General features: G+C 40.2%; 1 protein-coding gene across 2 annotated transcripts in view; it reads right to left on the bottom strand.

Annotated features, from left to right (window-relative positions):
• Window positions 1-300: 300 nt before the first annotated feature.
• The window catches only part of LOC148529193 (uncharacterized), a 38304-nt gene continuing 22692 nt past the window's right edge, over window positions 301-15912 (bottom strand). For both annotated transcript variants that reach the window (XM_088468756.1, XM_088468755.1), the window contains 2 exons: window positions 15767-15884; window positions 301-4341 (listed from right to left, as the gene is read on the bottom strand). In XM_088468756.1, the coding sequence (XP_088324882.1) occupies window positions 3215-4341; window positions 15767-15884 (1245 nt within the window). In that variant the 3' untranslated portion in view covers window positions 301-3214. The remainder of the gene's footprint in view (window positions 4342-15766; window positions 15885-15912) is intronic.

Raw genomic sequence — 15912 nt, 5'->3', positions numbered from 1 at the left:
CTCCGCCAGGAAAGAGATAGGGGAGGCCAGGAACTGCAGGGGATAGATAAAAAAAGAAAAAAGGGAGGAAGCTACAAGTGAGAATGCATCTAAAAAAAAAATTACAGGCCTGAAGAGCGCCCCCTGCACTGCGGTGCCCTGTGCCGTGGCACGTCGCACCACCCTAGTTACAGCCCTGGTCACGCTCACACCAGTGCCTCGCTACTGCATAGCATACTGCCAAATAAGGTGCACATAAGAGATCCACTTTTTTCTTATACACATTATGCACTGGTTTATTTAATAGTACAAAAGGGACACAATACAGTGGTATGGGAGGAAAACAAGATTATACTACCTGGGAAGCTGGTCTGCTTTGGGAAAAACAATGATTTTATAATAATAAAACCAGACAGTAATGATTTTCAGGGCCCAAAAGGGATGAAATTTATGCTACACTTATACACACACACCCTATAGATTGTAAGCTTGCAAGCAGGGTCCTCTTACCTCTATGTCTGTCTGTTATTACCCGGTTTTGTTCTATAAATGTTTCCAATTGTAAAGCGCAACAGAATATGCTGCGCTATATAAGAAATGGCCAATAATCAGGTGATCAGCCCGTTTTTCGTGTAGTGTGTAGGCGTGAGCGTTTCGGCCAATGAAACGGACAGAAACGCTCAGTTTTGATTATCGGCTCGGTCAGACTGGCCAGGAGATATCGGCCAAAGGTACAGATATTGAGTATGTGGGCTTTCGCCATAATCAGGCCAATTTTCCTAACTTTTTTATGTTTACCTCATCATCCTTGTGGGCAGACATATGCAAATTGATCCATGAGCCTGAAAATTGGCAGATTTCTCATTTAAATTTTATGTGTTGCTGATATTGAGACCTCCCACGGGCAGAAAAATTGTGCCGAGTGTTGGTTCAATGGAGAAATTGCATAATGAGGGTAATTCAATTATATGCGATTATCTCACACACCAACATGAGGGGGGCAGGTTGCCATTGTGATGGTATATAAATGCAAGCAATGACATTGGAATTCACACCCTTGTGGCTTGGACTTGCAAATTTTTACTTGTAGCCTTATGGGGCTGCGAACAAAAAATCTTTGAGTCTGGAGGTAACGTAAGTTCGGCATATAGCTGCATTTACTCACAAGTGCGAGATAATTGCACCTAATATAATTCCCACCAATGTGTAGCTTTCTTTATATGTGGTGTGGCTAACTTTGCCTCTATTTCATATGCTGGAATGTTAATAAGTATACATAAGTGACTTCAGGGTTGCCAGTAAAAAGCAGCAGGAAGCTGTTCCAACATAAACAGTCCTGATTATACAGATAGCTGCATTATTTTCAGAGTAGTATGTACGTGTTGAACTGTTTTATTTTTAAATAAGCAAAAAAAATGTAATAGCTTTTTCCCCCTCACTACCAGCAGCAAAGATAGCACAGGCAGCAAATTTATTCTATAAGTATGTTAGATTAACTCTACTACAGTGTATCTAACAAATAAATAAAGACAGCGAATGCTTATATTTAGAAAAAAAAAGTAACATTTGAATCTTGGTGTTTGCTGTGCATGATTGCTGCGTTGCTCTGTCTCTATATATAATGTACGCACATACATCAATTCAGATTGTACAGTAACTAATTGCAATCCATTTTAGGTTCCAAGTCTTGCTCTAATTGTTTAAAAAAGATTAAAAAAAAAGTTCTAGGTGAAGAGTTCTTTTTTTTTTTTAAGATATGAATTTTAATTATTAGAGGCTTGTTTTGGCAATGCAATTTGTACTTTCCATTTAATAGTTTCTTAAGTAGCAACTTACTGAATAACGTCATTTTTTTTTTCCATCCGAGTCCATATAATGTTGATTCAATGTGCTTTTCTTACCTGAAGTCTATTTCTTTTCAGATCATTCACTGGTCAATATGAGGAGGCAGAAAAGCTAAAATAACCCTAGGATGTTATTCTGCTGCCCAGTAACGCATTTTAATGAAAGATTAGAACGTGCTACTTTGGAAGAGTGAAACCATGCCATATACAGTATCTGTGTCAATGTTATGCATTGCTTTCCTTTCATACCCACACTATGTGACTGACGTTGGCTGAATAGATAATTTAGTATGCAACATTTATGCATCAAGTGACTTTATATTAACATGGCAAAATCACTGACATCAACCATGGAAATTCTTACACTGTACAGTACAGATGTAGCATGACAATTCCAGCATACTATGAACAATAGTGAGAACGTAATATTTATGTTTACAATGCAAATATGCAACAGCTGCATTAAGATATACAAGGCAGGGGGATTTTAGAGAGCGCTTTCCTGTTAGAAGAAAAAATCTGGACATCAAACTTCACTTACTATCTCGGAAAAGAGGAACAATGGCCAAGTGCTGTCGGAGTGGCAACACAATTTGCATCACCCTGGAATTAGCCCACCACTGCACAATGCTACAATTTCCACAACAGGGGTGGGGCCATGAAGATACATTGCATAACATGGGAAGTGAGAGGTTGGACCTTCTCTCTCAGGAAAGATCCATGAATTTCAAGTCTTCAGGCCTTACTTGGAGAATAGTAAAGTATGCCTTTCTGAGCATGTAATACACCAATCTCACCATCACTGATAGCCTAGGACTGGATAAACAGGAGGAGGCATGTATTTTTAGTGATGGAGTGGACTAGCACCGGAATACAGCAAGACAACTTATGGGAGGACAGCTATGGCATGTTTATCTAGAGCCCTATCCCTCTCATTACAACAGATATATAATAGTGAAAAACATTCTGAGATACCAATTATGGACAAATTTGATACAAAAGAATCTCATACCATGTTTGGTACATTATTTATATGGCCTGCTTGTAAATACAAATAGATGACAACTTCTTTGCTAAAGTCCATTAGAAAAACAGAACTAGTATAATCGCTATAAAAGGGACTAAAAATTGAATGTTTCAGGCAGCAAAATATTGATTACAATATTAATTCTGCTTACTTATGGGAAAACTCAAATGTGAGCATGTTACCTATTATTCCCTCTACACAAAATATAAAAGGAAATATTTACCATTACATATCTCAAGATATTACACATTTTATAAAGCTCTGTTTGCACAAATATTTCTTAAATGTAAAGTTGTTTTATGGAAATAAAAACATATTCATTTGTTAATGTGTTTTACAATTGCTTTTGGATATGTACAGCCAATTATTTTAATGCAACTGACTTGACTTTATGAGTTTTTTTATGTGAAATAAGATTTGAGTTCTGGTTGAAAGTCCGCCCACATATAGGACATGTAAATGGTTTCTCTCCCGTGTGCGTAATCTGATGTCTAACCAGATTTGAGCTATTTGAGAAACCTTTGCCACACTCAGTACATACAAATGGTTTCTCTCCTGTATGAATGCTTTGGTGTCTAACCAGACTAGAGTTTTTGGTAAAACACTGTCCACATTCCGAGCATATATAGGTTTCTCCTCCAGTGTGAATCTTTTGGTGTTCAGCCAGACTTGAACTCCTAGAAAAACCTTTCCCACATTCAGAACAAACAAAAGACTTCTCTCCTGTATGAATCTTCTGATGCTCCACTAGGTTTGAGCTTCTGGCAAAGCATTTGCCACATGCAGTACAAGCAAAGGGCCTCTCTCCTGTGTGAGTTCTCTGATGGTCAATGAGATTAGAATTCTTTGTGAAACTTTTCCCACAATCTAAACAGACAAATGGCTTCTCTCCTCTGTGAATTCTTTGATGGTCCACAAGGGTCGAGTTGCTGGTAAAGCGTTTTCCACAATCTAGACAGCCATATGGTTTTTCTCCAGTGTGAACTCTCCGATGTGTTACAAGATGAGACTTTTTTGTAAAATATTTGTCACAAAGTGTACATACATATGGCTTTCCACGTGTATGATGTATAACAAATTCAGATTGACAAGTTTCTTTGGCTTCAGGGAAAGCCAATATATGGTCTTCCTTCACTATGGCTTCAATTATATCTGCTGTGTCTTTACTCTTCTGAGGTGTATAATCAGATTTATCATTGAGATCCTCACCCAACTTGCCAGTGTTGCAATTATTTGGTAATAAATTGATGTCATCCTTCTGCACACTAGTGTTAATTTGGTCACTGTCATTGGCAAGAGATGGTTCATGTGAAATTTCATGTTTTTTTAGAGTATAAATGATCGGTTCTGTGAGATTTTTCTCTTTACGAGAAGAAAACTCCTTGCAAACAATTCTCACAGGCTTGCTCTTCCGCTTGCTTATTTTATTTTGCAACATGAGATTTGCAGTAAGATCAGGTTCAACGGTTGTATTTTCCTCATTAGTAGAATCTGCAGTAGTGAAATAGGTGTTAGATTCATCAAGACAATATATGAATCCTAAATAATGTTTAAAAAATACAGTATATATACACTCACAGCGATGGAACAGAACACTGTACCAGGAAAGTTAATATAGGGGGGAGGGGTGAATAAGGTCCATTTATGAATATATAGATTTATATACACACTATAATTATATATATACATATATACATATATATACATATATATATACATATATATATATATATATATATACACACACACATACATATATATATATATACACAAACACACACATATACACACACACACACACACACACACCAGTTAGCCGTTACATTAAAACCAGAAAGGGCACCTATCAAGGGGTGGTATATATTAGGCAGCAGGTGAAGACTCAGTTCTTGAATTTGTTGTAAGCAGGAAAAATGGGCAAGCGTAAGGATCTGAGTTATTTTGACAAGGGCCACATTGTGATGGCTAGATGACTGGGTCAGAGCATCTCCAAAAAGGCAGGTCTTGTGGGGTGTTCCCGGTATGAAGTGGTTAGTGCCTAACAAAGGTGGCCTTAAATAGGACAACAGGCGAATCGGCAACAGGGTCATGGGACAACCAAGGCTCATTGATGCACGAGGGGAGTGAAGGCTTGCCTGTCTGGTCCTATCCCACAGAAGAGCTTACTGTAGTACAAATTGCTGAAAAAGTTAATGACTATGAAACAAAACTGTCAGAACACAGTGCATCACAGCTTGCTGTGTAGCAGCAGACCAGTCACTGTGCCAATGATGATCCTTGTCCACTGCTAAAAGCATCTAAAATAGGCACATGAGTGTCAAAACTAAACCATGGAGCAATGGATGAAGATGGCCTGATCTGAGGAATGTTCTTTTTTACATCATGTGAACAGCCAGGTGCATCATTCACCTGGGGAAGAGATGGCACCAGTATGCACTATGGGAAGCAAGCAAGCCGGCAGAGGCAGTGTGATGCTCTGTGCAATGTTCTGCTGGGAAACCTTAGGTCCTGGCATACATGTGGCTGTTACTTTGACACATACCACCTACCTAAACATTGTTGCAGGTCAAGAACACCCCTTCGTGGCAACGGTATTCCCTGATGGCAGTGGTCTCTTTCAGCAGGATATGCTCCCTGCCACACTGCAAAAACTGTTCAGGAATGGTTTAAGGATCATAACAAAGAGTTCAAGGTGTTGACTTGGTCAATTGGATTGAGATCTGGGCAGTTGGCCATCTGTGGGATATGCTGGGAAAACAAGTTTGAACCATGGAGGCCCCACCTCGCAACTTACAGAACTTAAAGGATCTGGTGCTAACATCTTGGTGCCAAATACCACAGGACACCTTCAGAGGTTTGTGAATTTTATGGCTCGAATATTAGGCAGGTGCCTTTAATATTATGGCTGATCGGTGTACACACACACATATTTATTTATTTATTACACATACATACACACACATACTTTTTTTTTAAATTAATTGTGAGGGCACCGGTAGATATTATCAGTGTATTACTGAGAGTGCCAGACTACGCTTGCTTATATAAATAGACTCTACATCTGAAGGCATGGAGACCCAACTTGAAGAAATGAGCAATTGATTTTTGGAACAGGGTTACTCTCGCAAAACAGTGGACAGATGTCTATTTAAAGCCAGACAAAGGTTTCTACATGTAACGACCAGGAAGGCCACAGACCCCAATAGTATGATCTATACGACTACCTATGACCATACAACTTACGATATGCAGAGGACATTTAAGAGACATTGGCCTATTATTTCTTTGGACCCTACTTTTAAAGGAGTGAGTCAAAGTCCCCAATGTGTGCCTACCGTAGGTGTCCTAATCTGAAGCAGTTGCTTCTTCGTCCAAAACAGCAACCTAAGGAACAATCCATGAATTGAATTCCGAGCCGAAAGAAAGGTCACTTTAAATGCTGATTGCATGACGTGTAGATCCATGACAGTCAGATCAAGTTTTCCACACGCACATAGTGGAGGAAGGATAGAGAACCAACAAAGTCCACTTTATGATGGACTTTGTTGTCTACATTTTGATCTGCCCTTGTGGACTATATTATGTTGGCATGACCACAAGGCCTTTCCGCGTGAGAATGGCCAATCGCCAATCCTCAATACGCCTTGCCTTACAATCGAGGACATCAGACAAACCTGTCGCTAAGCACTTTACAAAACTGGGATATTTTGTCTCAAGCCTGAAATGTATGGTAATTAATCATATCCCCCAAACCCACACGTGGGGTTGATAGGGAACGGACGTTGAAAAAAAAAACGAGAGGCGAAGTAGATTATTGACTTTTGGACTGTATCTCCACAGGGTCTAAATGAATACAATACCTACAGCATTTTTTTTGCAATGAGGGCTTTAGTGTTGGCAGCTAATGATGATTTCACAATTCTCTATAATGATATTTTTTTCATTGTTTTCAAGAAGTATTTGCTTTTCCATATTTGGACTATATTTTATTTGTTTAATTTAATTTTATTTCTTTAGTTTTGATTTTTTTTTTGTTTGATTTCTTTGATTTATTATCATCATCATCATCTTTAGGTTTGTTAATGTTTTTGTTTTGACTTCATTATTATGATGTTCATTGTTATTCACTTAGCCTGAGATGGGAAGTGTGACGGCACATCCGGTAACCGTGGATCGCATGGGATTACCGATGCAGTGCCAGTGATTGCACCGTTGATCGGGTCATTTATGCAAACTGTGTATATGAAGTGCCACTTGCTAGTTGGTTTACAGGGCGGACGCTGTGCCTACCAGACATGCGGCATTCAATGCTTTTAGATGGTGAGCTGGGCGAGACTTCCGGTTACCATGCGTTCCACGGGGTGGAGCGCATGGAACTTCCGATTGCGGCGCTGGCTTTTCCAGTGGAAGACTACACTTGAATTTGGATCACCCATGTACTGCTTTCTATAATATAAGATTTGTCAACGTATTATACACACACACACACACATTATTTTATATTTATATATATATACATATATATCTATCTATCCATATACACACACATACGTACTAGGTAGCACCTTAAGCTCCAAAGTTCTTTATTTATCTGTGGTATACATTGTACTTCCTGTGGTGCACTGGGTGGATGATGAGACCCGGAAGTAGGGTATCGACAAGTAATTGACACTACTATATAAACTGGCTCTGGTTGAGAGGGAGATAGGGATGTGGATGAGACTAAGGATATTGGCCCTCAGAGTCGATCGCAAGAAGCGATCGCTCACTCTGAATGAGGGCGGGCACTTCTTGTTTTGAAGTGCTGTCTACAGGTCACAAGCTTGAGATCAGGGTGATGGTCGCGATGGTCATCACCATCGCGACCATCGGGGCTTACGACCAGACCCTAAGGTTGGGTCTGGGCACTCGTAAGCCCCAGGGACCTTCCAGCTCTGTTTGAGCAGGAAGTTCCCCACTGACATCATCAATGATGTCAGTAGGGCTGCCCCCAAATGGCAAGCGTTCCGACTGGAACACCTCCGTTTTGCCGGGCACACCCTGCAAACGGGGCGAGCTGTCACTCACGCACGACAGAGCCGGCTCCATCGTGCGCATGCTCTGTGGGGACCATCGACCCGGTTGCGAGCGCAACGGCGTTTGCGACCGGGTCTGAATGAGACCCATTGTCTTGACAAAGGTCCACAGGGACCGAAACGTTGACTTTTCATATGCGATTTGTAAGTAATTAAACTCCTTCGCTGGCTTTATGAAGAACTTCTGGTGAGTGCCCATTTTTTGGTGACTTGTATAGGTGTATATAGATATACGTCACTCTGAATTAGATGCCATAAACCATCTGTTTATTGAGCAAACAGCAACGTTTCAAAACAGTGTGAACCTGATTGAGCTTGAAAAAGAATCACACTGATTCGAAACGTTGCCGTTTGCTCAATAAACACATTGGTTTATTGCATTTAATCTGGAGTGCCAATTTTGCATTATTGAACAAACAGCTGGAGTGCCAATTTTGCATTATTGAACAAACAGCAAAGTTTCAAATCAATTATTCTTTTTCAAGCTCAACCAGGTTCACACTGATTTGAAACTTATCTGCATGCGAAATGCTACATTACAGTGTCAGCGGCTGTTACACTGTAACGTAGCATTTTGCATGAAGATACACCCGCAGTTGCACACAGAATATAGGCATGCTGCATATAATTTTAATCAGCAGAAGTGGCTTGTGTTTCCTATTCACATCACTTTGTGAAAAAGACATTTGAAGGTAGAAAGTTGCACAAAAAGACAGGCATGGCACAACTAGAAGAAGTTTAACGCACAAGAAAGTAAGATGTATGTGGACATATAAATCTTTTTTTTTTTTTTTCAAACACAGACAACAAATCGGATCGTAGCTGAAAAAACTTCATTTTAGGGTCCAAGTCTTGCTCTAACTGTTACAAAGATTAAAATAAAGTTCTAGGTCTAAAGAGTTGTTTAAGATATTAATTTATTATTAGATACTTTTTGGCAATGCAATGTGTATTTTTAGTTTAATAGTTTAAGTAGCAAATTAATGAATAATGAGCTTTATGCATTTTTTTCATTTGTGTCCATATAAAGATGCATAGTCTTCCTTGATTCAATGTGCTTTTCTTACCTGAAAGTCTATTTCTTTTCAGATCATTCTTTGGACAACATGTGGTAGCAGAAGAGTTAAAATAACTCCAGGATGTTATTCTGCAACAGTACATGCTCTCTCTGTCCCGACCTCATGATCCAGTTGAAGAGACCAAAAGAAAGTACAAACTGAGCAAGAAATTGCTCAATGTGTACGGGTGCACACCAATCCGATAATCGCTTAGTCAGCTTGGAGTGTTTATCGGATTGGCACACACTGATAGTATGTGTCCAGCCTAAGGCTCTTGTAGACACACAATTGGGCTTCTACACTCAATAAGTCAAAATCAAAGAAACTACGAAACACTGCACAATACAGTGTTAAAAATTAACCAAACTGTTATATACATAATGTGTGTGTGTGTATACCCTCTATACACTAAATGCAATTAGAGATACAATTTATGAAGAATAAGAAATAGCCGATCCTCCTGTATGATCATAGCCGTATCTATAAAACAGCAAAGCAGGACGGCGCTTATAGTGTAGTAGCAAAATACCAGAACTTGGCATATAAAAAGTATGTATTCTGCATACTTCAATATAAAATCAACAGGTTTATCTAAACCAATGAAACTTGTGATGTAATCCTCTTTCAGGAATTTTATTCCACAAAACTTGAGGTTATCTGAATCTGGAATATAGCCCAGCACCAAACACATAGAAGAAACTCAGTGTAGTGATTTAATAATGTTATATTTGAAATAATCAGATTAAGAACACATACACAATAATAACTTGATGATTTATCCATTCCATATTGATATGCTAATTGTCAAGTCCGATGGCAATATCCGCTGAAGACTGTACTCAGGATAGCAGGAGCTCACAGTGGCGGAGGTTCTATCTAGGGATAAATTGAGGAAGTTTACATAATGTGTTGGATGATCCTGTGCCCTCACCTGAGAAGAACCTCCGCCACTGTGAGCTCCTGCCATCCTTTTGTGTGTATGGTGCTGGGCTATATTCTAGATGTTTTATGTTTTTATTTCAGATCCATCACTGGCTAGGACCATACAGGAGTAGAGGCTGTTGTTTATCTTCATAGTTTGTATCTGTAAATTGCATTTAGCACATTGAGGGTTTGTAGTTTGTGTTCACACACACACACATATATAGCTTATGGAAGGTGAGATAGTATCTCATGTATATGTATATAAATGAGACCCTCTTAAATAAATTCTATAATCCCACAGGTGAATTTCTGTTAAAAATTAATGAAAGAGGGGGTGCACCATAGAGCATAAAAGTTTTATTTCTAAAACAAAAAAAATATCCATATTTACTAAAACAATGCTCTTACCAATTTTAAAACTATGTGGGCTGATTTCCACATGGTTTTATATATACTCCACCAGTAAGGCGAAATGCCTCCACTGCGTTTCATGCAGCGACTCATATATATGAGATACATTCTCACCTTACATAGGATGTGTGTGTACCCAAACTACAAACCCTCAATGTGATAATAGATTGTATCTCTAAATTGCATTTAAGAATAAACAACAGCCGCTACTACTGTAAAATATATATATCTCCCCAAAGTCCAGAAGGCACTCTCTTTCAAAAATAGAAAAACTTTTATTAAACTGTATGTACTTAGTCCATATTTGTTCACAATCAATGATCCAATGTTATCAGGCAACTCTTCATCACCACCCAATACATAATAATCAGCTTAGACAAGCATTAAGAGATGGATGGAACGACAAGCCGGTGGCATGACATTTTTTGGAAAGAGGTCATCAGGTAGCCATGTTAAGCTCAATGTTGATTGACCATGTGCCTAGAATGGAGAGGGGTGGTGACAGGGACAGACTATTGTTACAGAAAGAAGCCCGTTGGATTCATCGTTTGGACACAATTGCGCCAAGGGGTCTAAATGAGAATATTAATTATAGGTGTTTTTTATAAATAATTGTAACGAATGGGTTATTAGGATAGGGAGTAGACGCTGCCTGCGTATGCGTATGTTTTGATTTTTGTTTATGTGTATTATGTTTATATATGTATTTTTGGGATTTGTGGCATTATTGATTTGATTACCATTGTGGGGTTATTAGTGTTATTAAAGTGGTGCAATTAATGTATTTTAGGTGCACAAATATTGGGACATTGACAGAATTTTCATATTTTGGCCTCTATTCACCACCACAATGGCTTTGAAATGAAACAGCAAGATGTGCTTTAACTGCAGACTTTCAGATTTAATTTGAGGGTAATTACATCCAAATCAGGTGAACGGTGTAGGAATTACAACGGTTTCTATATGTGCCTCCCACTTTTTAAGGGGCCAAAAGTAATAGGACAATCAACTCAAAAGCTATTTCATGGACAGGTGTGGGCTATTCCCTCGTTATTTCATTATCAATTAAGCAGGTAAAAGGTCTGGATTTGATTCTAGGTGTGACATTTGCATTTGGAATCAGTTGCTGTCGACTCTCAATATGATATCCAAAGAGCTGTCACTATCAGTGACGCAAGCCATCATTAGGCTGAAAAATCAAAACAAACCCATCAGAGAGATAGCAAAAACATTAGGTGTGGCCAAATCAACTGTTTGGAACATTCTTAAAAAGAAAGAACGCACCGGAGAGCTCAGCAACACCACGGACAACAACTGTGGTGGATGACAGAAGAATTATTTCCCTGGTGAAGAAAAACCCCTTCACAACAGTTGGCCAAATCAAGAACACTCTCCAAGAGGTAGGAGTATATGTGTCAAAGTCAACAATCAAGAGAAGACTTCACAAGAGTGAATATAGAGGGTTCACCACAAGATGTAAACCATTGGTGAGCCTCAAAAACAGGAAGACCAGATTAGAGTTTGCCAAACAACATCTAAAAAAGCCATTACAGTTCTGGAACAACATCCTATGGACAGATGAGACAAAATTCAGCTTGTACCAGAGTGATGGGAAGAGAAGAGAAGGAAAGGAACTGCTCATTATCCAAAACATACCACCTCATCAGTGAAGCATGGTGGTGGTAGTGTCATGGCATGGGCATGTAAGGCTGCCAATGGAACTGGTTCCCTTGTATTTATTGATGATGTGACTGCTGACAAAAGCAGCAGAATGAATTCTGAAGTGTTTCGGGCAATATTATATGCTCATATTCAGTCAAATGCTTCAGAACTCATTGGCCGGCGCTTTACAGTGCAGATGGACAATGACCCGAAGCATACTTCAAAAGCAACCAAAGAGTTTTTTAAGGCTAAAAAGTGGAATGTTATGCAATGGCCAAGTCAATCCCCTGACCTGAATCCGATTGAGCATGCATTTCACTTGATGAAGACAAAACTGAAGGGAAAATGCCCCAAGAACAAGCAGGAACTGAAGACATTTGCAGTATAGGCCTGGCAGAGCATCACCAGGGATGAAACCCAGCGTCTGGTGATGTCTATGCGTTCCAGACTTCAGGCTGTAATTGCCTGCAAAGGATTTGCAACAAAGTATTAAAAAGTGAAAGTTAGATTTAGGATTGTTTAGTTTGTCCCATTACTTTTTGCCCTTAAAAAGTGGGAGGCACATATAGAATCTGTTGTAATTCCTATACCGTTTACCTGATTTGGATGTAATTACCCCCAAATTAAATGTGAAAGTCTGCAGTTAAAGCACATCTTGTTTATTTCATTTCAAAACCATTGTGGTGGTGAATAGAGGCCAAAATCTGAAAATTCTGTCAATGTCCCAATATTTATGCACCTGACTGTATGTGCGATTAGGCTATAGAGAATACAATGTAATAAGGATGAGTATTGACAATATAGAATTATTGTATGAGGAGCATTGCGTTGCGGTCACCTTCCGCCCACTGTTTGGGCTTTGGTTGCAGATTGTGTCCTATTTTAGGTACACACGTTGATGGTTTATGAGCATGCGCAGTCTGCTGGAACATTGGGGTCTGGGAGATGTTATCCTATGAAATGTGTTACCTAGGTGGAATGCGATGTGCTGCTGCTGGTCTTTTAAAGGTCCAGAGATTAGGGGACCGAGGTCGACAGACATTCTGAGTATCAATATGCGATTATGACATGCACTGAATATGGTTCTGCCTGATGGCTGCTACATTTTGACTCTGCAAGGAGGTTTAAGCTGATTATTATGTATTGGGTGGTGATGAAGAGTTGCCTGATAACATTGGATCATTGATTGTGAACAAATATGGATTAAGGGCCTGATTCAGACCCGCTCACGAGCGCTGAGCGCTTGCTAGCGGGTCGATGTTGGCCCAGTGCGCACGACTGAGGCGGCTCCGTCGTGCGCATCCGCAAGACCCGGATAGCGACGGGCAAGCTGTCGCTCCTGGTCTCGCTACAAAGGGGGCATGCTGTCGATGTTGAGTGACAGCATGCCCCCTTTGGTGGGCGGGCCGGGGGCGTGGCTGCCCAGATGGAGGCGTTCCCATGGGAACACCTACCGTCTAGGGCCGGCCCCACTGACATCACAAGTGATGTCAGTGGGTGGACTTCTTGCTCTGTAAGAGCAAGAAGTCCACTGGGACTTGCGGAAACGAGACCCTACCAGAAGGGTCTCGTCGCAAATCCGATGGTCTTGACCATCACGACCATCATCCTGGCCGCTCACACTAGCTGTGGGTGGTCACCCACAGCTATGCGAGCGGCCAGGAGGCCATTCTAAAAATACAATAGGCGGGCACAAATTCAGAGCGAGCGCTCTGAAAGAGCGTCCGGCTCTGAATCAGGCCCTAAGTACATACAGTTTAATAGAAGTTTTTCTATTTTTGAAAGAGAGTGCCCTCTGGACTTTGGATCTATTTATGAGCGAGTTTAGTATTATGCTGGCCATTTTATAGTGAGCACCTTATCATTTGTGACTTTTTAAGGGAGTGCATACTTGTATTGGCGATATATATACATATATACAGAAAACCGGCAGTCCCTGTTAAAAGCACTGATCTTGCCTTGGTGCCCTCCCCGCGGGGGAAAATATCCTCCGTGACAAATATACAATGGAGAAAGCGGCACTTACAGGACTTCCAGTGGTTTAAAGAATAAAACGCTTAGACCAAGCTGTTTGCCGACGTTTCAATCTCCTTTGTTGGAGACACACACACACACACACATATATAAATAAAATATATCACTATATATTACACAGGTGTTCGTTTCGGTTCTACTCAGTTTACATTCGGTTCTGCAAAAGGGCATCTTATTAGCTATCCGTTCGCAAGTGTTTTGGATAACCAATGGAATGGAAAGGAATGTTCCCAGAGTGACGTGAAACGGTGGTGTGTCATGTTGCCACGCCCCCTAGTTTCCAGTGGCCACGCCCACTTTTCGGCAGGAGCACCTACCGGGGGGGGGGGGGGGTCGTTATTTTTTTAACTTGTCCATGGCTCCAAACACCTTAGTTATGTACGGATGTTCCTATGGATATTAGTAGAAAACTTCTGGTCTATTTTTTGGATATTAATTACTGCATAGAGATAGTGCATGTTCCATTGAAAATGAACATGCCAACCATTTTCTTGGTAAAATGGACTCCTACACCTACACCTCGTGGGCATGAGTGGTGTGTGCGTTGCACAATACACATTGCATGTGTGTAGTCATATTCTCCTGCAGTCATTCAGTCCCTTAAACACCCTTGTCCATTCCATCTCTTGAATTACCCCATAATTCGACCCTTCCTCTCCTCAATGCCACCAAAATAGTTGTTCATTCCCTCATTATCTCTCAACCAGACTACTGCAACCTTCTTCTTGCTGGTCTTCTCCTCAACCACCTCTTTCCTCTCCAATCTTTGCATTGCAATTAAGGTGGGTACACCCTGGAAATTGCCTGATTGCCGGTACACAATGCAGCGATTAATGAAGGACAGAGCAATCACTCATTCCGTCCTTCATTTACATGCATGGCACCGTATGTGATATCGTCAGGTTGATGTGCAGCACATCAAACATGACGACATTGCACGATCGCTCCAGTGTGTACCCGGTGTTAGACTCATCTATTACACCTCTCTCTCTCTGCTAATCCCCCGACTGGCTCATATCACCTACAGGATCCAGTTTAAACTTCTCACCCTAAACTTCAAAGCACTCCTCACCCATCTAATTCTTAAACCTCATTTCCTTCCACACCCCTTCCTGCATTCCTTACCCACTGATTACCAACTCTCACTACCCCCTCCAAGACTTCTCCTGTGTTGCCCCCCTAACTATGGAAAGGTATGCCTTGTTCTATTAGGCATTCCCCTAATATCTATTGCTTCAACGCACCCTCAAAACCCACGTATCCACCCTTGCTTACTGGATCTCTGCCTAATTTAGCCTACGCTCCCACTTCACTAACCCTTGCATCTATCCAGTACACCCACTCCCTCCCTTATCCTTTTAAAATGTAAGCTTTTGTTAGTAGGGCCCTCCCAACATTTTGAGCTGGTTTGAGTCCCTATCATTTATTAGATGTTGGCAATATGCTCACATTTGTTAAGTGTCAGTATTAATCCGACATTTGCAACTATATGTTTGTGTTTTTACGATTTCTGTTTGTTATGTGTCAAATTTATTCTCCCAATTGTTACTATGTATATCTGTTAATAATACTGTTACTCGTATTACCCTATTTTGTATTTTTGCTCTTTACAGCGTTACAGAAATATGTGCTGTCTTATTAAAAAAAAGCTAATAATAAAAAAATCTGTTCATATTAAAGTGAGGAAGAGTAACACTTCTGTACAGAATGTGCTTGTGGCAGTTACTGCAATGAGAGGAAAACTCTTCTTACCAAGCTTTTGGTGTCTCTGGTCATTGTCCATTATCACATCTTTAAAAAACTCCCTATAGCCTCTTATATACTCCTCCATGGTGGAATATACTTCAACATCCTCATTTTTTATAGGCATCTAAAATGAGAATAACCTCTTAGTTTTC

The sequence above is a fragment of the Taudactylus pleione genome, unplaced genomic scaffold (assembly GCF_031769625.1).
Source record: "Taudactylus pleione unplaced genomic scaffold, aTauple2 ptg000086l, whole genome shotgun sequence".
Classification (NCBI taxonomy): Eukaryota; Metazoa; Chordata; class Amphibia; order Anura; family Myobatrachidae; genus Taudactylus; species Taudactylus pleione.
Note: the sequence above shows the minus strand (reverse complement) of the source record. Positions and strands in the feature narration are given on the sequence as shown.